Source organism: Symsagittifera roscoffensis, chromosome 2 (genome assembly GCF_963678635.1).
Source record: "Symsagittifera roscoffensis chromosome 2, txSymRosc1.1, whole genome shotgun sequence".
Taxonomy (NCBI): domain Eukaryota; kingdom Metazoa; phylum Xenacoelomorpha; order Acoela; family Convolutidae; genus Symsagittifera; species Symsagittifera roscoffensis.
This window is the reverse complement of record NC_087063.1, coordinates 26,274,645-26,295,901: the sequence shown is the minus strand read 5'-3', so window position 1 is coordinate 26,295,901 and position 21,257 is coordinate 26,274,645. Positions and strand designations below refer to the sequence as shown.

The window sequence follows — 21,257 nt, the reverse complement described above, 5'->3', positions numbered from 1 at the left end:
CTACAATGGCCAGTTAAAATGTCGAATTTTTCTGAAGAAAAAAAACACCCTGAGCACAAATATTCCGTTACTTTCGTTACGAAAATTGGAACAACAAGCCTGCTCGTACATCAGGTCCAAACTCGGAATGTTCCAAATGCCCTTTAACTGGTTTTGGTAATTAAATTTTTGGCAAATTATGGATTTCATGCGGATAATCTCATATCTTAATTGTTAGTGTTTGAGTCGTGTTTGGGATACCAAAAATTCAGACAAAAAAATTGTCGAATCATCTTTCTGAGTAACAGATGTACCACCTCAAACAAATCCATATTATTTTCGGCTTGCAAAAGTCATACATTTTGTTCATCGGCAAAAAGTATAACAAAATGTTTTAGGTCAAAAGTGTGTTTCAAATCTTGATGAAGCTAAAAATTCTGTTGATGAGTACTTTTCTGTTCCGAAGATAGTGACGGATTATTTGTGCTCGGTGTGGTTTTTTAAACACAGTTTTACAAATTTCACTACTAAGTAATCTATACATAACGTGACATAATCCTAAGTTCCAATTGTTGCAATGGATACATGTCTAGTTGGCCCTGTCAAGTTATTTTTCTCTGATGATCGATTCAAGGTAATTAATTATTGAAACGTTCAGAAATAAGGCAATTACAAAACGCATTTTACAAAATTCTTTTTTCAAGGATTGGAAACCCTGGCCATCAAATGTTCCTTATTTGATAATATTTCATGCCATCCATTTTTGGCAGACCTAGTTTGAACTTTTTAAAGGCATTTTTGACGCTTTTGCACACGCCAAAAAAACGCATTTTCCAAAAAGTGTCAAAACGGCGTTTTTGCATGTTTTGTCAAAAATTCAATTATGTGCAAAAAATGACAGTTTTTGTTTTTATATGCTTGTTGAAGAGCTCGAAAGTTCAATCTGGTCGATCTACAAAAATGTTTGTCAAAACTTTTCAAATTTTTGAAAAACCTGCCCCTATGTTGAAAATCATTTAAATGCTGAAAAAAGGAAAAACGAAAAAAAAACTATGTTGAAAATTTACAAGTGGCTGTAGTTTAAAAAAAGCGAAAAATGAAAGTAAGCGCCTCCACTGAAGTAGATTTTTCAAACGTTACCGTACACCAAATCGAAGCTCTGTCGCACTAACACTTTAAATTGCAAATTGTTTTGAAACAAAGCCCCCTCTTCCCCTACCACCAACCCGCAAGAAAATCCAATATTGGCGCTTGAGTGTTTTGTCAGGAGTGCGCTTTAGTTCTTGAATCGTCCCCCTGACCGCGGCCGCTTATTTTAACCTTGAGAAATCTTTGGTCACGCATTCTAAATAAGAACAGATGAGCTTTTTTGTTTTCTACTACTGATACTATTTCAATCTTATATTCGCTTCATACTTAATCATGTAAAGTTCTCAAATTTTGTAAAACGTTATCAAAGAATCTACTGAGTTGATACTATAAATTTTTTAATCTATCTTAAAATATGGAGATTATCATTGAGCTTTAATGAACAAAGAGTTGAAGTTTAGCTAATGAGCAATGAGTTTTGAACGAGGAGTTTTCAACAACTTGATATTGAACAAGACTGCTTGTATTTTAGGGCGAAGCCCTGAATGTTCCGACTGTCCCTTAATTCGAATAGTTTTTAGGAAAATAAATTATTGAAAACCTATAAATTTTCAAACCCCAGAGTTTTACAAAAAATGATCGGAGATAAAATTGAACTCAGAAAGTCGATATCTTCAATGGGGATTAACAAACGTTTGTTGAAAACTATTAAGAGTAATGAACGTAGTGAAGACTCTTATAAAGGTCTTGCTGACTTTTTTTTTCAGGAACAGTCTTATATATCTCTAATAACTACAGATGTGGATTCATACATATTGATGCATTTATGAATACACTTAAACATTTAGGCACTTTTTGAGTTCAATTGGACTTCATCTGCTGAAACTGACCTAAATAGCACTCACGAACGTGGAAATGGCGCAAAAAATCCTGAGCAATTTTTAGCTTCGAAAGGCGAATTTAGTTTTTAGATTTCCAGCGGAATAAAAACTTTTCCTGTTGATCCAGTTTTATCAAATTGGATTAATGTTATCAAAAAAGCGCTGGTCATAAATTCTACTAGAAATTCAAAGAGCTTAAAGAGCATCTATTTTTTTCTTTGAAATTCGCAAGTTGAGATTTTTTCACCCTAACTCAGTGTTTTTTATGTTTACTTGCTTTCATTGTTTTTTCGATGGGCTATGTTTATTTTGATCGGCGAAAAATTATAGAATAAAAATAACCACACCGAGCATAAATATTCCGATTGCTTCGAAAATCGGAACAACAAGGAGTTGAGTTTAATAAAAGCAGATATAAACTCAGACTAAGAAGTTTATATTTAGTAATATTAAATTTGTGGGAATCTATATTAGCAGAAATGCGCATTCTTTTGCTCCAGGATTAACTAAAAAAAATTGAAAATCTTTGTTAAAAATATACAGGTGGTTTTCATAGAAAAAGAGGATAAAATGAGTCAGTGCCACCAAAACGGATAACTTGCCGAACTTTTCGGTAGACGAAACCGAAGCTTTTTTATACAATAGTTCTTAAATCCGGTGTTAACTCATACCAAATGGAACTGAAAACAGCTAGTTGCTTCAAATAGTGTTTTAATAATTGCTTTGTTTTTCATTTCATAATTGAAATTGCACGGGATATGATTTTCAAAATAATTTCAACTTTCAATTTTTTCTCAAAAACTTATCTCATTTTAAGTTTTATATAATTTAAGCTGGAGGGCACTCGCAAAAGTCAGGATTTTGTCCTTATACAAATGATCTTCTTTCTTTGAGTTCCAAATTTAACATAATAAAAATCTAAACTCAAAATCGACCTCAAAATCGCTTGTCGCAGAAATAATGGGATTTGAAATTTGTGGTTTTGTCAGGTTGTGTAAATTGTATTCAATTGGATATCAAATCAAGTTAACATTTGATTATGTTAGACCAAGTTAAGATATACCAAGTTAAGATCCTCTACCCCAGCGCTGAATTTAAATTAAATTTGCTAAGCGCTGCATGTAAAATGCTCTATTCTGATTGGCTGAAAAATTCCAGCTTACAACCAAGTTAACATCCTCCCTCCCAAACGGCTTGGGGTGGAGGATGTTAACTTGGTCCTGGATATCTAGTTCCACCTTTTGGAATAATTAGCTTATGACTCCTTAAAGTTGAACACGCTCGGGTCCAATACAATTTTTTTGTTGCGGCTGAATTTGTGGAAACGGCCATTTTGAGTCGAATATGTGAAAAATAGGCATTTTTCGTCGAGTGGAACAACAATTGCACATTTTGGTCGAGTTACCAAAAAAATCAGAGAACCATCGACCCAAGCAATCAAGAAAAACTAAAAAGTTCAGATAGTTTCAAGCTCTGCTATAGTTTTTCAGGTGACTTTTTGAGCTCAAAGTGCATCAGCTTAAATCCTCGAGTACAGAACAAAACAAAATCCAGAGCTCTTGGGAAAAATGAGACTTTCAAGTTGTACACAGGGTATAATATACATTTTTCGCTTCTTTTAGTATAAAATGGATTGATACGCCGTTTGTTTGGTTTTTAATCATGTGTTCTGAAAAACCGACTTCAAAACAAAAATTCAACTCATAAGAGCGCTTTAAGCACTAAATTGGTTAGGATTAAATGACATTCACGTCTCTCAATCCGCTTAAGTCTATTTTGACGTTAAGAAAGCGCCTATCGTGTGCCTTCATTTTGCCGATGTCCAACAAAGCCGACCGAGCTTGTTGTAGAATCATATCCAAATTAGATCCGCTGTTCAATGGTTCCTGTGGTCTCTCGTTGTTGTCGTCGGCACTCGTTGATGAGTCACCGCTAGAGTCGGATCCCGATGCTGACAGAGAAGTGTCCTGTCGTTGTTCATCGTCGTCATTCTTCGGTCGTCGGTGTGAGCGGGAATCGGCTCGCGAGCAGGAGGTACTCGAGCAATCGGGTCTTCTCTCGGCAAAAGTGGAGTACCTAAGATTGCTGTCGCTTATTGACGCTATCAGAAGCCTTTCGTTTTCCCTAAATAGTTACCTTTTTAACTATTAGGACGTGCCGACTCAGTTCTAAATTAATTTTTATTTGTGCATTTTGTATTCGGGTCAATTGTGGAAATAACCGTCAGTCCAAACGCTACAGGATTTTAGACCGCCAAAAGGTTCGAGTCAAATTCAGGCCTACAGAAAAGTGTTTCTAATAATGGTAGTTATGAATCCAAAAAAAAGTACAGGTCCGAAATCCAGCTTAATTTATGCTCATTTTTTGGGTTATCGGCAATATTTCCGATAACGAAAAAACGTAAAAACATGCATATTTATATCCATTATCCATTAGTTCAGATGTTTTGGGCATAACTTTCTATCGCTTGAGAAGAAAAAACAGGGTTCAAAATGACCCTAACCTTGGAGTTAGTTTCTGATGATTTGGTTTTTGCTGCAGTTGCTGCTGCGTTTGTTGTTGTTTTTGTTGGGTGCTCCCGCACATGTGGGAGCGCGCTAGCACGTTTTTTGGCCCGGCTGATGAAGAGTTGGCGTGGGTTGGGTGGCGAGGACTGCTGCTGGAATTGCTCACACCAGTTGAACCCAATTGACCCTGAGAGATGGAGACGGGCACAGATTTGGCTCGGCTAGCACTTCCTCTGAAAAATTTTTTATGTACATATTCAGCTTTCGACTCAATTGATCCAGCTTTCGATTAAATTGATCATAACTTACCTTTCAAAAAAATTGATTCAACTGCCATAAGCCTTATAAAGAATAATCTGACAAACAGACGTAATACAAATGAATGGAACAGAATCAGAATGACTCGAAGTTGTAAGAGAAATTCCTCGAGGTACAGTCCTAGGACCCCTTTTTAAAAATCTATTTGTCAGCGACATGCACAAAGACAAAATATGCAGGCGTTACCTGAACGCTGAGTAAGGGTACAAAAACCAGCCAACGTAAAAAGAGTTTGGATATTAAAACCATCTGCTCGCTCCGGGAAACTGTTCCATTAAATTGTACCATGTGATTTTGAAATTGATGTCAAAAATCTAATGATTCTCCTAGAGAAGCAATTCAGCTGGGAAGTTAAAACCTGCCACTGTGTGTCCAAATTCGCATTTTTGGCAAATCCAAAACTTGATCAACTGTTCGTTTGAGCTTGATTACAGATCATCACTATATATTCACCAAGTTCTAAAACTAAAACGTCAAAATCTGCGTTTCTGGTTAGTATAATGGTCTCATATTACCCACAGCAATTAACTATATGGACAAGAGAACTATCAAATTTGCTTGGACAATTTTTTTTGCTACAGTCAATCTAGAAAAAAAGTGTTTCTAGAAGAAGTATTTTATGCTTAAGTGAGCAATTGTTTACTAAAGTAAATTATTCCACATCAAAAAATTTCGAGACTTTTTTCTGGACCACTTTAAGTAGAAAACAAGCCAAGCGTTGTACGGAAATCATCATGGAAATTATTTAAGTGCTCCAAGAAAACCATTCTCCGTATTTTGTGTATATTTATGTTTTAAACTGCATGTAAGCTTTGAGTAACACTTGTTTTTATTTATCAGATCACAGGAAAATCAGTGAGATTTTTTGTCTTAGATTGTAATCTATATTTTGCTGCTTTAAGCAAGATCAGGTACTGCACTTAACCATCAGAAATCAAGTGTAATTTGAAACATAGCCAATCGAAGATTGTAAAAGCGTAATGAACGCAAGTAAACATAAGAAAAAACTGACTTCGTTGAAAAAATTTCAACTTTCGAATTTCAAAGAAAAAATAGATGCCCTTTAAGCTCTTTGAATTTCTAGAACGATTTATGTTGGCCGTTTTTTCTATAACATTAACCCAATTTCAGACAAAAAAGCATCAACCCTTAAAATTTTTATTCCGCAGGAAATCTAAAAACGTAATTCCACTTTCGAATTTAGAAATCGTTCATGTTCTTGCACCATTTCCACGTTCGTATTTGGAGAATGCTATTTACGTCATTTTCAGCAGATGAATTCCAATTTAACTCAAAAAGTGCATATACACCTAAGTGCATTCATAAATGCATCAATATGTATGAATGCACACCTGTATTAAAGACTTTTTAGGACATTTTTATTCTTTTTCCTGAAAAAAAATTAGCAAGAACTACATAAGAGTCTTCAACTTGTTCACTACTCTTAACAATAATTTAAAATTTACACTCTGAAAAGCAGTGTGGAGAAAGCTCGGTTTGAAATTTTTGCTGTTTAGTCTAACTTCGAGCTAGTATAAGGCGCGAGTAGGTCCTATAATAGGGCAAATTTTTTTATTTAGGCCGTGAAATACTTGATGTTCCTCAAAGCTATTTTTGAAATTTCATTCAATTTTTTTTTGACAACAAGTATTTCAATATTCCGAAGAAATTATCTGCAAACCATTTGAACAATTTTTTTGTTCTGTTTTTTTTTCTTTGAAAACAACTGTTGCTGATTATGCCTATTTTACTCTTGTTCTAACCATTCGCTTAGCTCTTCTTATAACGCCATGCACAAAAACTGACACAAATTTGACAAAACATACTTATTTTAGTTTTCATTTTTTTTTATCAACGTGGTTGGATCTTTTATGTGCTTGTTGCACAGCAACCGGCTACCCTTGTATAATTAAAGTTTTTTAGAAGCTTAATATAGCATTTAAAGCTTATTTCGGAGGTTCTGATGAGAAATTCAGTTTAAAGAAAACCTGTTTGGCTGTTGATGTGCCATTTCAGCCGAAGTTTTGTTCACACCTCCCGTATCTTCAGGTGGAATTCTGATACTCTCAACTGGTTTGATTTGCTGCTTCCTCTGACTTTTAACCCCACTTTTATCCTTTTCACCCGGAATGATTTCATTTTCCGAAGCTTTGCGAACATTTGGGGCTCCACTATTCGATTGTTTGGCACTTCGACTTTGGGATTTAATTTGGTGCTTCGAATCTAGCACTGAAAGTGGTGAAATGTAGTCCGAACCGACATAGTTGCCGGCCGAGCTCTTGCCCTCCCTTTTCACTGTACCCGTTTCGGCATATTTTGCCGACTGTCGAGTTTTGTTATCTTTTCCCAGTTTTTTGTCGTTCTCGTTTTGGGTTTTATTGAAGGAGACGTCGTTCTCGGCTTTTGGATTCTCGTCAATTTTGTCGTAGAAATTTGACTCATCTTCGCCTTTTTTATTCTTTTTTCGGCCTTTTGTGCTTTCGGCGTTCAGTGACTTGGCGCTAGGCGAGTGTTTGACTTTTTGTTTATTAAACGGATTTTCCTTCGCCGGAGCGTATTGTTGATCTCCACTTCTTGTAGTCGCTTTCGACTCCGAGTCCGCTTCTGAAACCTTTCCTAATTGAGAGTACCTTGCTCTGTTGGAACTCGACAGACTTGTGTTTCTCCCCCTAATTTGACCAGAAGGGGGTGCTTCGTTCATTTTGGATAACTCCATTACACGATTTTGGAACTGATCGTTGCTGCTATTGCTCGCAGCGTGAAGATTCTTGGCCGACGTTGATCTAAGTATAATTTCCTGCATCGTGGTACTCAGTCGAGTCAAATCCAGTTCGTTCAGACTTTTTCGTCTGGTAAAGGTCTGCATTCCACGGACGGCAAAAGCAGGAGGCTTGTTTTCCTCAAGCGCTTTCTTAGAATTTTGGCTGGATATAGATCGACGATCTAAAGCAAGGGAAAAAGGATAGTTAAAATTAATTGAACGTCTGAATACTCTGACAATTTAATTGCTCCAACCACTGGAAATGAAAAAGAGTTTAACTTTCGGGGGCGGTTCATCTCAAAATTAGGCACATCATAAACATTGCAAAGGTACGAGGCTCTTTTTCCTTTTCCCCCACCTGCAAATTTTTATATTTGAAGTTACTGTTCACTTTGTCCGATTGTCGTGAAAATTGGCATGCAGACTGATTATGCCATGACAAACATATTTTGTCTACATAATTAACCTTGTAAAACCACTCGTTAGACCATAAAATTCATGTTTGAGTGAGGTGGGGGGAAAAGGATAAGAGCCAGGTACGAGTTAAATGTTTGACATATAGGATCTTTTTGTTGTTCACGTACAATGCAAACAATTCCCTGCCCTCCCTCCCAAAAAAGTTATCATCGCTCGATGTGAAAGTTTGCTTACCTATGCTTTTAGATGAGGCTGTTCGTTTCAACTTGTTGGCACTTCCCATCCGAACGAACGAGTTTCGTGAGTCTGATTTCGTGAGAGTATTTGTCGGTATCGATTTCACGCTCTCGCCTCTCTCAGACTTCTCGGTTTTTTTGTTATCAAGATGCTTGTTAGCTTTCATCTCAAGATTTTTCGAAGGATGGTCCACATCTTGGGATTGAGACGGCTCGATAGATTTCTCCAGGGTCTTTGAAGTATCGAAACTAGTATGATCAAATTCAAGCAGAGTTTTAAAGTGATTCAGAATTCAGAATATAAGCTCTTATACATATATAAAAGTTTGATTCAAAAAGTCAGCTTTTTAAGCCTAACTTTTTCTTTCTTTTTTCTAATAATGAAAATTCAGCTCGAATTTGTTCCTCGTATGCAAATGTGGCAATTCGTCTCCACGTTTCACTTTCAAGTCCTGTTTTGAGTCTTCTCGTTTTGCCCGCTTCTCTTGTTTCTCCTGTTTCTCTTTCTCCCTTTTCAGAGTCTTTCGCTCCTCTCGAATGGCATTCGCGGCGGCGTCTTTCGACTCTCGTTTCTTCTCTCTACTATCCTTCGCCTTTCCACCTTTTTCGCCCTCCCGATCTATGCCGGCGACCATTCGCTCCTTGCTCTCGCGCCGGTCGTTTTGAGCGCTGGACGAGGACTGGTGTTTGTCATTTGGTGGCTTACTGTCTTGCGGTGGTTTGGTGATTATATTTCCGGTCAGCTTATAACTGGCTTCACCCTCCGGACGAGGCATTTCGGGGCTTTCCTTAAAAACAAGATTGAACGGGCTTCGAAATACACGCCTTCTGCTCCCTAATTTGACTTTTTCACTCCCAAAGGGTCTTTTTTGGAGCCTTTTTACAATATATCAACTTTCGGCAAAGCAACTCCCATATTTTTCTACAAGCCCCTTCAGCTCAAATATATTCTGTCAGAATTCGTCCTGTTATGAGGTGTTTGGATTGGTTTAGAATGTTTTATGAGTTGATTGAATTTTCGAAGTAAGTTACACGCCATCATAGAACTGTAGTAAATTCTAGAGCTTTCCTTTTCCAAAATTTGCCAAAATCAATCTTTGATGCCCCTCAATTTTCGAAATATAGTCCTCAGCAATTTATAGCCCCCTCCAAGACTCAACGGCTTGGGGCGATATAATGTTAACGAGCCGGAAGGCGAACGATTCTGCTTTCAAAAAGTTACCCCCCCCCCCACCCTTTGATTTTTGTCTAAAATTCAATATATGAAAGTCTATTTAAAACGAGTTTTCATGTTATAAATTGGGCTCTTTTCCAGTTTCCCCCCTTTCAAATTTAATTTTGAAAAGCTTATTTAACGTTGTCATAATGCAATGAAGTTTGGCGTGGTGAACAAATCGACAACTGTGAACAGATTTGTTCTTCATACTTTGCAGCGTAACATCACGCATTTAGCCGTAATAACACGTAAAACAAGCATAAAACTCGGCATTTTGAAAGGGGAGAAACTGGAAAAGAGCCATAAATTGCAGTGAAACGTGTCAGCGTGAACAGGTGAACAAGCTTATACAACATTTCTTTCATGCAAAAAACCGTGTGAGCAATTTTTGAACAGCTTAGTTTTGCAAATTTACGAGGGGGTGGGAAACTCGAAAAGAGCCTGGTTTTTTTCTTCAGACAAAATTCGACTTTTTAACTAGGCCATTCAAAAGGTATTGTTGACCTGAGCTTAAATTTGAAAAAATATTTCACCTGTGATCATTTTTTGTAAAGTTATGCGGTTTTAAGGATTGCTATGTTGGCCAATTTGGGGCATTATTGCCCGATATAATTCGCGCTAATAACGCGTAAGCGTAGATGTAATCCGCCTTAGAAAATATTCCAAATTGGATGAAGGAAGCCTTTTTGCCATAACTGATTTGTTGTTAGTAGCAAATTTTATCACTTTGTAAGATACATGCCGTGCAGGGTATGATTTTACAAAAAAACTCAATTTAGAAAAAAAAGAATTTTCTATTTTTATTATCTGTAATTTTTTTATGTTATTGCTGCTCCATAGGCTTCAAAAGGCAGTCGGAACATTCAATCTTCGCCTTGACACAAACAGTCGTGTTTTTTTTTGCTATTGAATAATGCGGTAGTACGCTATAAAGTAGAGGTTGAAATTATGTGCAAATTCAGGTTTTTTATATTAATAATTATACTTGGCGTGATTTTTTTGTTTAGTCAATTTTTTTTTAATTGTTAACGAACTTTCTTAACGGAGTTTTTTGTACCATCTTGTTGCTATTTGTTTTTTAAGCAATATTTTAAGCTCAAAGTTGAAAACATATATCACTTGTGATTGTTTTTCGTAAAATTACGGGCGTTTTAAAATTTCCAATTAGGCCAATTTGGAATAATTGAAGTGCAATAGATTGCATATCTATAACATGCGTAAGAAGCAAACTAATGCCTTCCAAATTGAATTGAGGCCAGGAATCTAATACTAATATCACAATCCGAGACGCTGACTCCACCCTTAGTATTTGACAAGTCGTGAGGGGGGATAAAGTGAAAAAAAATCTTCTTTTTTTCTCAATCATTTTGTCAATTATTCAACCAAAAAAAAACTTTCAATTGGCTTTAAGTAGAGTCGGGACATTCAAGGCTTTGCTCTAATATACAAGCAGTCTTGTTTATTTCTAAAAGGCCTGTTTTCAGAGATGAGTTTGGACAACATGCTCTTGGAATGGAAACAAAACTTTTTCATCAACCGAAAGCAAATGTTCTGAACTACCTTCTCTGGAAGTCTCAATTTTTGATTTGAAGCACTTAGCAGTTTTTTGCGGGTCTGACAATTCCAGTTTTTACCATCTGCATTAAATTTTGAATAGGAGTGAACTCGAGTAAACAGTGAACTCGAACACGCTGAGAAAAAAGTTGTTCATGCGATAACCTTTAAAATATTTAGCTAGTTTTTTTACAATTCAGTTTTTTTAAAAACTTAGTGCGCATGGTGAAAACTGGCATTTTCAGACCCCGAAGTTCAGACTCCGAAGTTCAAACTCCGAAGTCCTTGAAATCAAAAATTGACACTTTCAGAGAGGGTAGATTCAGATGATTTTCTGTCGGTCAATGTAAAAACTTTGCTTAAATTCTCTGTGAATTGGTCCAAAATTGTCCTTGAAAACGGGATCTTTAGAGAGAAAATCTGAGTTTGCGCTTAGTTTTGTCCACTAGTGTATCTAGAATGGTTGTGTCTTGACAAAAGACCCCAAAATTTTTTATCAATTAAATGAACAATCAGTTTATTATACCCATGAACTATCTTTTTTCCACAGCACGATCCCAGAGGTGCGATTCAATGAAGGATGATGACTTACCTTAATTCAGTTGTTGGTCTGCTGATCAAGTGGTTGTCTTAGTTGTGAGGACACTGCTTAGTTCCATGCAACGCTAGACTTACAAGACTGTTATATTATATGGCTTCACTTTTGATTTCAACCATGCATGCATAATATTGCTCAATTGCGCTCTGGGCGCCAATTCAGATTCTCTAAGGCACACGTGCTAATCTAATTTTGATTTCTGAGCTTGGTGCAATTTCGCGCAGTACCCAAAAGTAGCCCAAAAATCAAGATTAAACGCAAGCGTATGATGTGAAAACATGGCAAGGAGCTTTTGCAAAACACGGAGTGAATGCCTCGGTCCTTTACTTTGACTTTTTCTTCCGACGACTAAGTGAAAAGGAATTAGTCTTTGATTTTGGTGATTTTATTTTTTGAACTTTTTTCCACTTGAGTGCCAGGGTTTGGGCACTCATTTTTTCCACGCAAAAACTGGCACCGCAAAACGAAGCACCATAACCAGGCAACATAATCGAGCGCTCAGGAGAAAAGCTGCCAAGACCTACCTGTGATGATCAAAAACAGCAAAGTCATTTTAACATCTTTTGCGCAATCCACTTCCGTCAAAAACGAAATGGCGTATTGATCTTTCGCTATAGTCTTCCAATTAATTACTTTCCACTTTAGTGCAAAAATCACTCTGTGGTGGGGCTAGTGTTTTTGTATCTAGACTTGATGGCTGGATGGATGGGAAGAAACCCAAAAGTTATACGGGAGGCTGGAAAACAGTTTTTGTTTTTGTTTCAGACTACAACTACGTGACGCTGTGTCTGGGCGTGCGTCTCATCCGTAAACTGAGCATTTACGTCATCACTATGTACCTGCCCTCCATCTCTCTAGTGGCTCTGTCCTGGGTGGGCTTCTGGATCGACAAGAGGGCCATACCTGCCAGAGCATCCCTGTCCATCACCACTATTCTGGCTGAAATCACTCTCATCACCGGAACAGCCAATCAGTAAGTGCAAAACTACCCTGTTTCCCGTCCATAACAGCCCCTTAAAAGTCTAGCTGACTGTATTTCTTTTTTCATTAAATCCACTAAATTCCAAGCTCCTTCCTTTAAACGAAAAACATTAACATTTCCATCCGCTACATTGTTTCTTTTTTTTTCATCGGTTATTAAATCAGAAGAATTTGCAGCAAAAGTTGTCACGCCATGCAATATGTCCCTTCATGTTTTTCACCTCCCTTCAGTTCAACCAGGAAATAAACAAAATAAATTGGTTTGGAAAGGCTACTAACTTGGTCCCGAGATTGCTGTTGCTCCGACCGCCGAAACAAGAAATTTAATTTAGCTTTTTCTGCAAATCTGAGTACCACAAACAACAAGTGATATCTCACGCTGCAGTCCTTTCAGTCGTGAATCGAAGCTGCGAAAAATGATGCAAAAAATTATCTGGGTGTCGAAAAAACTGTCGAAAAAATTTTTTTTTCAAACGACTTAAGAGTCAATAAATTACCAATGGTATAGAGCCAGGGGCGGATTTAGGGGGGGGGGGGGCGGACGCCTCTCTCCCCTCAGGGATTCGACCCCCTGCTGACCCCTTTGGTACTTTTTAAGAAGTCCAGACAATTTCAAAAGTATGTCCAGACCGACACTAAAATTTTTCTAAATTTTACTAACTTTGAGGGGGAGCGCGCGCCAAAAATACGCAATTTTTTGTCAAAATTTTCCAAAAAATGCCCAAAAACGGCTTTTTTGACCTGTTTTTTTTTCAAAAATTTCGAAATAGCGTCTTTTTACTGCTTTAGGAGAGCTCGAAAAATCAATTTGATCGACCTACAAAAAAAACTTTAGGTTGATAACTAGCTCTTGAACTAGCTACAAAAAAAACTTTAGGTTGATAACTAGCTCTTGAAGGTTAAGTTAGCACTCTACTCCTAAAAAAATCCAAAATTATATATTTTTTCATTTTTGTGCGAAGATTCAGCACAGCAACCGGTAATTCCTGATCAAATGCTTGCCTCTTCGTGAGTTTGTTGAATTGCTGGATTAACACCTGACGCTTTTAATCCCTGTGCTCGTTTTCGAATTTCACTTGAATCGTCTTCTCAATTCGCTTATTGATATGTTGCTTTCAAAATGATTTTCGTTGCTTTCGTTTTCAAAATAAAATCTCTACCACAGTGATTTTTGCGATTTTTGTTAAACAAACGTAATAGGCAAAACAAAACGTGATTTGAATTTTAATCTGGTATATTTTGTTTTGCGTTTGAGCTCAAAGGATAGAACTCTTTTTGTAATTTTCAAACCCTGGCTATCATTTTAAAAGCATCTTTTTTTAGTTTGAAAATAAAAAAAAATACTGACTCTTTAAGATTTTTAAATTTTTTTTGTATCTTTTAAATTATTTTCAAAAATCAGGTCTGGAAAATTACTGCTTTTTTACAGCATCTCTCTATCATTCTTACTGAATTAACTAAAGTTTTTTGCTGTCTTAAATTGTTAAAATAAAAGTATGTCCAGACAATTTTTTGAAAATATTTGAGGTTTTGATTTTGCTTGTTGAAAGACATCCCACGCCAAATTTTGTTTCCTTCTATAAGACTATTCACAGCGACAAAAATCGAACAATTATCGATTATTGCAGAAAACTATACTGATTCAGATCCATGATATTTAATTTTTATAGAATGAAAATTTGACTATATCGATAATACTGCAGCTCATTTTGCTATTTTTTCATTTTGCATATTTTTATCTTCATTATTTAATTTATAATAAGACCCGTTACCATTTTAAAATTTTTAATCGATTTTTGTACAGACTAGTGCAGACAGTTTATAATTTTAATACAAGCAGATTATAAACAGTTTATCAGTAGCGGATTTGGGGGGAGGCGCCGGAGGGATGGGACAAATCCCCCCTCTTAGGAATTCGACCCCCGCCGAACCAAAGGGTACCCTTTTGTACTATTTTGAGTTATACATTTTTGGCTAAAAATATCCTAAAAATTTTCTAAAGGCGTTTTTTGCGCCAAAATTGACTTATTATAAGGAAGAAGTGCACGCCGAAAAAGTGCACGCAATTTTTTTGTCAAAGTGTTTCAAAAAGTGGCTAAAAACGCCTTTTATAGCCTGTTTTTTTTTCAAAAAATCTGCCTGTGGCGCAGAAAGTTGGGCCAAAACAGGTTCCTTTAGTGCTTTGAGAGAGCTTGGGACTGAATTTAGTCAACCTAAAAAATTGGACGAAACATTTACAACTGTTACATAGCATCGCTTGAGCGGAAACGAAATTGAACGGTATGATTTCAGTTGCTTTTTCATTCTGAAATTTTGAAGTGAGTACTATATGAACACTTTGTTGCAATAATAAAATGGTTTTTGATAAATTCTATAATTTTTTGATACGCTTTCAACACAACTGCGCTAAAAACAATGGTTTGAAGCAATGGAAGAACGACTGATCAAATTTTAGTTTGAAGCTAAACTTAAATTTAAAATTGATTTTACTTTACCAGCTACATATACAACGCCAAAAGCAATATATTATGCCTGGAGGGAGATCCTAAAGAGCATTACTGCTTATCGAGTAGATATCATGGAGAGTAAAGAGAAGACAGCCAGCATCAACTCAACAAACAAAATAATTTAAGCGCTGAAGTTAAAAAACAGTTTATAGAGGTCCTGATTGGCTTTTAGGTAGGATGGAAAAAATTGTTTTTAGAACCTCAAACAGCTAACTTGTGACATTTATTGTATATTAACAGGTATCAAATCATTCTGTTTTAAATAGTTAAAAGCCTGCACAATTCTAACTGAAAGCGATCTCTGTTCAGCGGTGGTAGAAAATTTTGTCGCTTAAATTACGCCTTTCGCTTTGCTCCTGGTACATGATCCTTTTTTTTGGAGTAAATTTGAGACAAAGAAACTTTTTTTTTGTCCGATCGCAATTTTAACAAAGATTTAAAGATTTAAACATCTCAAAAATCATAAATCAAAAAGAGTAAGCAATTTGTTTTCGTCCATAATTTCCTTGATTGATTCATATCATTTTTTGAAATGAAATGCTCTCATAACTCTTTTTTGAATTTTTTTGATCTCGGTAAGGTGATATTGGAATGTATTGCCGTATATTAAATTTCCATAAGTGGTTGAAGAAATTATATATACTTTGTAAAAGCGAAGCATCTGCTGCTTAGAAAAGGTGTACCTAGCTTTCCAGACAATGCCACAAAATGTAGTTATTTTTTTGCACACATAATCAATGTGAAATTTGAGAGCAAGTTTTTTAAATAAAAAATGCCTAAATATTTACACACGTTTGTGATTTGAACTGAAGTACCAAAAGCAAAGTAATCTTTTGAAAAGTTACTATCAAATTTCCTGGTTTGAGTTTTACCACGATTAACACTAAGACCATTCGTTTTGAACCATCTTTTCATTTTGTTTAACAAGCTATCAGAGTTATCGAACTAATTTTTCTCTGCCTTGCATAATGTAGTATCGTCTGCAAGTAAAATTCCCTCAGATCCTATTGCAATTTTCGAAAGATCATTTAAATACACTAAAAACGAAAAAGGACCTGAAATTGACCATTGCGGTACTCCACATGACATAGTGCGCCTGTAAGATATTTGTTTTTTAGTGAGGCAAATTAACAGAAGACAATGAATTCGGCCTCTATAGCCGTATTTTTCCATTTTTGCCAATGAAACATCATGATTCATGTTATCAAATGCTTTTTTGAGATCAACAAAGCTCAATTGACCAACCAATTTTTTGTCCCATCCCTCTCTAAAAAATCCTGTAAATTCGATCAGCGCATCCAAGTATGACTTTTTTCTTCAGAAATCTAAACTGTTTCTCTTAAAAATTTTTCTGTACTATTCTGTACTATTAGCAAACTTATATATACTATTGAAAATTATTCTTTCAAAATGTTGCTGAGTGAACTGAGTAAACAATTAGGTCTATAATTTTACAGAGTTTCATTCAAAGCGCCCCTAAAAAAGGGCATGACTTTTGCAACTGTTGAGCCTCAAAGGAAACAACCACTGTTAACGCATTGGTTGAAAAAGCTGCAAACTCTTACAAAACTTACAGGCAGCGAGAGTTTTGTTATTTATGCCAACATCACCATTAGAACCTTTGTTTTTCAACAAATATATGGCATCTTCAATTTCTTTGATGGTAATATAATTAAAAACCACTGATTTTTCAATTCGATCTACATAACCCACCGCTTGTTTAAAATCAAATTCGAGTTTCCTCAGTTTCTCGCGAATTGAGACAAAAAATAAAAAAACCAACAGCATCAAAAACACTCGTGCTTCTGGAGTTTGCATTGCCAAATTCAACAAAGGCCTGGAACTGCGTTTTTGAATTTCTACCATTCACATTTTTTTTTCTAAAAATAAACTCTTTTTTAGTTTTTTAGTGCCTTAGTTGTTAAATTACTAGCTTGAGAAGGTTTCAGTTTATTCAATTCAATAGGATTTTGTACCCATTTCCTGAAAAGCCGATCGCGAATTTTGAGGACTTTTTTGGTTGAATCGATAACCCATGACTATTTTTGTTATTTCGATTTTTCTAAGGGCGCGAAGCGATCAATTGTTGAATCTATGGATTCAACTAACAGACACAATTTCTCATTGGGATCACTAAGCTTATAAAATTCAGACATTTTGTTATCTAAGAGGAATAAATTCTACAAATAATATCGTCACGGTAACGATTTTTAAGATGTCTGAAGTGGTATTCTTGATGTTCTTCCGGATCAATAATCATTTAACCAGATATAAATAAGGGAAAATGATCAGCAATAGTTGAAGCCAGTGTTTGCACGTTGTTATCAAAATTAGCATTTAATTGATCAATAATTTTTATCGATGTTGGAGTAATACGAGTTGGATCGCTATTCAAAATATGCGCATCACAGCTTTTAATTAGAATCATATCAGATCTAGAATTTGGCTTGCAATCTAAAGTGTCAATATTACAATCCCCACATACAAGAAAATTACTTTTCAAAGCATTGAAGTTCAGAAGGTTATTCTCAAACTGATTCAAAAATTCCTCATTTTTGCTCTGTGGTGGTTTATAGACAACAGAAATTTTGGTCTTGACTAATTTATACACAATAGATATGCTTATGCGTTCGGAATTAACCTTAGAATTTTTTAATTGAAAACTCACATCGTTTGGCACATAAAACGCAGTCCACCACCTCGTTGATATTTTTGGTGCTTAGAAATTGAGGGATGATAGCTATTTAGATGAGAGAGGTTCCGATAACCCTTATCACACAACCACGTTTCGCAAAGGGCGATAATCAGAAGTTTTTGTTCTAATTGAATAATATTTATATTTATAACGAGTTGATCATGATGGCATCTACGGGACTTTATATTTGAAACCATATGTTGTTCTACTACTTTTCTTTCCATGTCAAACTAAAAAATTCAATCCAGTAGATTAAATTTTTTGATTGCGTTTTCTGTTACTATTGTTTCTACCTTGCGTGCTTTCAATTATTTTTCAATCTTCAATTTCTTTGAGTCCTGATTAAGAAAATTCAATATTTCTGGCGATAAATTCTTCTCTGACCATCTCGAAAAACCAGGAGTTGAATTGGCATTTAGTTCAGCACCCATATGGCGCCCAGTATTGAAGGTTTTATGAACCGCTGGAGGGTAGTTGTGAGATCTTGGTCGATTTCGACAAATCTGTTTTTTGGCTACAAAATTAGCTAGTTGGCCACTCCAGCAAAACTATTTACACTTTGGGAATAAAGTGAGCGATTTGGTCGTCAGCAAAAGACTTTCACTTGGCAGTTATGAGTCGTTGTAATAGGATTCATGTCATCGTATTTCCTTTTAATTTCCATATGTGATTTCGGCAAACGTTCATTTATGAATAAATTTTTCCCCTGCACAACATTATGCCCTGGTAGCATACGCCTCGTTCCGAAATTATCATCTGTGTCCGAAAAGCAGACAAAATTCAAAACAATTTGAACGTTCATACCAGAATCCTTGCTCTTGTCAAAAGGCTAGTGATAGTAGGAATCATAAATTTAGGGTCAATATTGGAATCTGGGAGAAGATTTTTCAATAAATCAACGTTATTTTTTGGCCATTTTAATGGCGAAGGTCAAAGATTCTGATTGGCTGAAAATTTCTTTCTGAATTTAGAACCAATCTAACATTCTCCCTCAACGGCTTTTGGGGGGAATATGTTAACTTGGTCCTGTACTTTTTCTCAGAGCGCGAACATTTAGTTTGCTAAATATGCTTCGCGGTAAACAACTCTCGCTCAATTTACACTGACAGAGTTTTTTTTTAACTCAAACTTTAGGAACAACTTGAGAGCAAAAACTGGGAGGCGAGTATTCGTCGAAAGCGACAACTGGTCGAAGCGACAATTGGTAGTTACGAGAAAAGGCGACAATTCGCACCAAGTGACAATTAGAAGGCTATATCTCTGAGTGGCATGGCGGTGTGGCGCGCTTCGCGCACGTCGGCGCTTCGCTTTGATAACCGCCAGTCGTTTTCAAAAACAGTTCGTGTTTCGGTTCTGGCAAGCACGCAACACTTATCAGCCCCATTGCGTCATACCAGTATAATCTTACTAATTGTCGTTGATGCGAGTTGTTGCTTTTCCAAAAAAGTGCGAATTGACGCTTTCGACTAATTTTTGCTTTCGACCAATTTTCGCCCCACGAGCAAAGGCAACTAATAAAATCAATGTTTGAGGTTGAAGAGTGGCCTTTTGACAATTCATATACTTAAATTTTATTATAAAACCAATTTTATCCGTATAGAGCTGATTACTGCTCGAATTGATTCTTGCTCGTTGTAGATAAATCTGTTCTATACTTACGTATTTTCCAAAAAAAATTTGCATGTAGTTCCTAAACAGGGGCACAAAACGGTTCTCCGTAATGAGCTGTACAGTTCGTATGTTGATCCTTCCAGTCATGGTTAAGTGGTCTTAACAAAAACTTAATAAAATCCGATAAAATTACTTTTATTTTTTAAATTTTTTGTCGCTGTTTGATTTGGTCAGAGAAAAATCAAACTAGAAAATGAACCTATTTAAATAAAATTTTATGCTATTTTTTGTGAAGGATGTCGGCAAATGGTAGCTGTCGCTACAATTTGTGTGGCGTCAGCTCAGACAGCAGCAGGAGGTCTGAAAAATTAATCTCTTTGACTAACCCCCCCCCCCCCCCCCTCCCCCAACCCCGTAAGATACCTAGTCCAGAATATCCACCCCTCTATAGGATCAAATTTAAAAAGCATATATGAATTTTGTGGCTGGTGACGAATTACCCTATTTTGCAATGGTGGGGGAGGGAAGGGGTAGTTGAAGGGGTTTATGAAAGGGTATAGTAGCCATGAACAATTATTCCCTGGAGTGGTGTAACGTACTAACTAACAACTGTTAAGATTTCCTAATATTCATCTCTTGGACGATAGCTAATGTGGTGAACTTTCGACAGTGACATTTATTAACTGCATATTTATGTTTTTTTGTTGCTCTTGTTTCCATCTCAGCAATCTTGCAGCTTTCCAAGGAATCTTTTCAAAAATAGGTTCCAAATATTTCCCGGAAATGTTATTACCAGCTTACTAAATATAGCTTTCGTAATGCAGCAAACTCAGTTTTCGGCATTGTGAACATTAAAAATACCCAAAAAAGTACATGAAAATACCCGACGCATAAATTATTCACAGTAAAAAAGCGCATACATGCTTACCGTTTCGTTTCATAAAATATTATTGCTGTTTTTAAAACATTAGAACAGATATTTTGTTTCAGGTTTCCAGGCATTGCAGACCTCAAAATGGCAGACTTGTACTTGATCGTCAACTTCTTCTTCGTGTTCGCCAGTTTGATCGAGTTTGCTCTCGTTTCCTACGAGCCTCCGGTGAAATCACAAAACGCACGCAAAACAATCGATTTTGCCAAGAGCATCTTCAAAACACGCCAGTCGAACAACATGCAAAACGATAATGCAAACTTGAAGAACGGCGACTTCAAAGTGACTCTGCCTTCGAAAATTTCACAACAAGAAACAAGTTTCCTGGCTAAAAGTATCACCTCTAATGACTCATCGTCATCACTGGGCGTTATTTCGAACAAAACTGTGAACCAAAGCGCAATCTCGAATTCCCCAAAGCAGAAACTAAAGACCCTTCGGCTACAAGACAACCCGATTGAATATGTCGTAGATATGCATGATTTTTCCCAAACACGCAACCGGGGTGCAAAAAAGATGAAGCGCGTTTCGTCTACCATCAATGCGCACGGCGGGTTTCACGAGGACAGAGTTTCGGGAGGTCGTAAAAAGTTGTGCGGCATCATCAATTTGGATTCATTTTCGAAAGACAACGCTGACGAAGTTTCGAAGTGGTTATTTCCTCTCGCTTTTACCATTTGGAACTTGGTATATTTTGTACTTGGCATGACAGTTGCTAAACGCTGGCATTTTTATTTTCTGAATTGAGGAGAAAAGACGAGGCGAGAATACCATCATCTTCCCTGTCGATCATCTTAAATTTCATGAGAAAATGGAACTAAACTTTGATCAAATTTAAGCATTAGATAAGTTACATAATTTCAATTTGAAATGTTTTTTAAAGCAGTTGGGCAAAAATGCTGTGCAGTGGTCATTTTTTGTTGACTGTCTCATAACTCGAAAGATTTCAGACAATTTTTTATGAAATCCTGTGAAA

General features: G+C 36.3%; 1 protein-coding gene across 1 annotated transcript in view; it reads left to right on the top strand.

Moving 5' to 3' along the window:
- Positions 1 to 21,257, top strand: part of LOC134839300 (gamma-aminobutyric acid receptor subunit alpha-4-like) — a gene marked incomplete in the record, with an annotated part of 80,949 nt that extends 59,692 nt beyond the window's left edge. Inside the window, 3 exon segments of the mRNA XM_063854803.1 lie at positions 12,322 to 12,529; positions 19,646 to 19,708; positions 20,341 to 21,257. Coding sequence (XP_063710873.1) covers positions 12,322 to 12,529; positions 19,646 to 19,708; positions 20,341 to 21,028 — 959 coding nt within the window.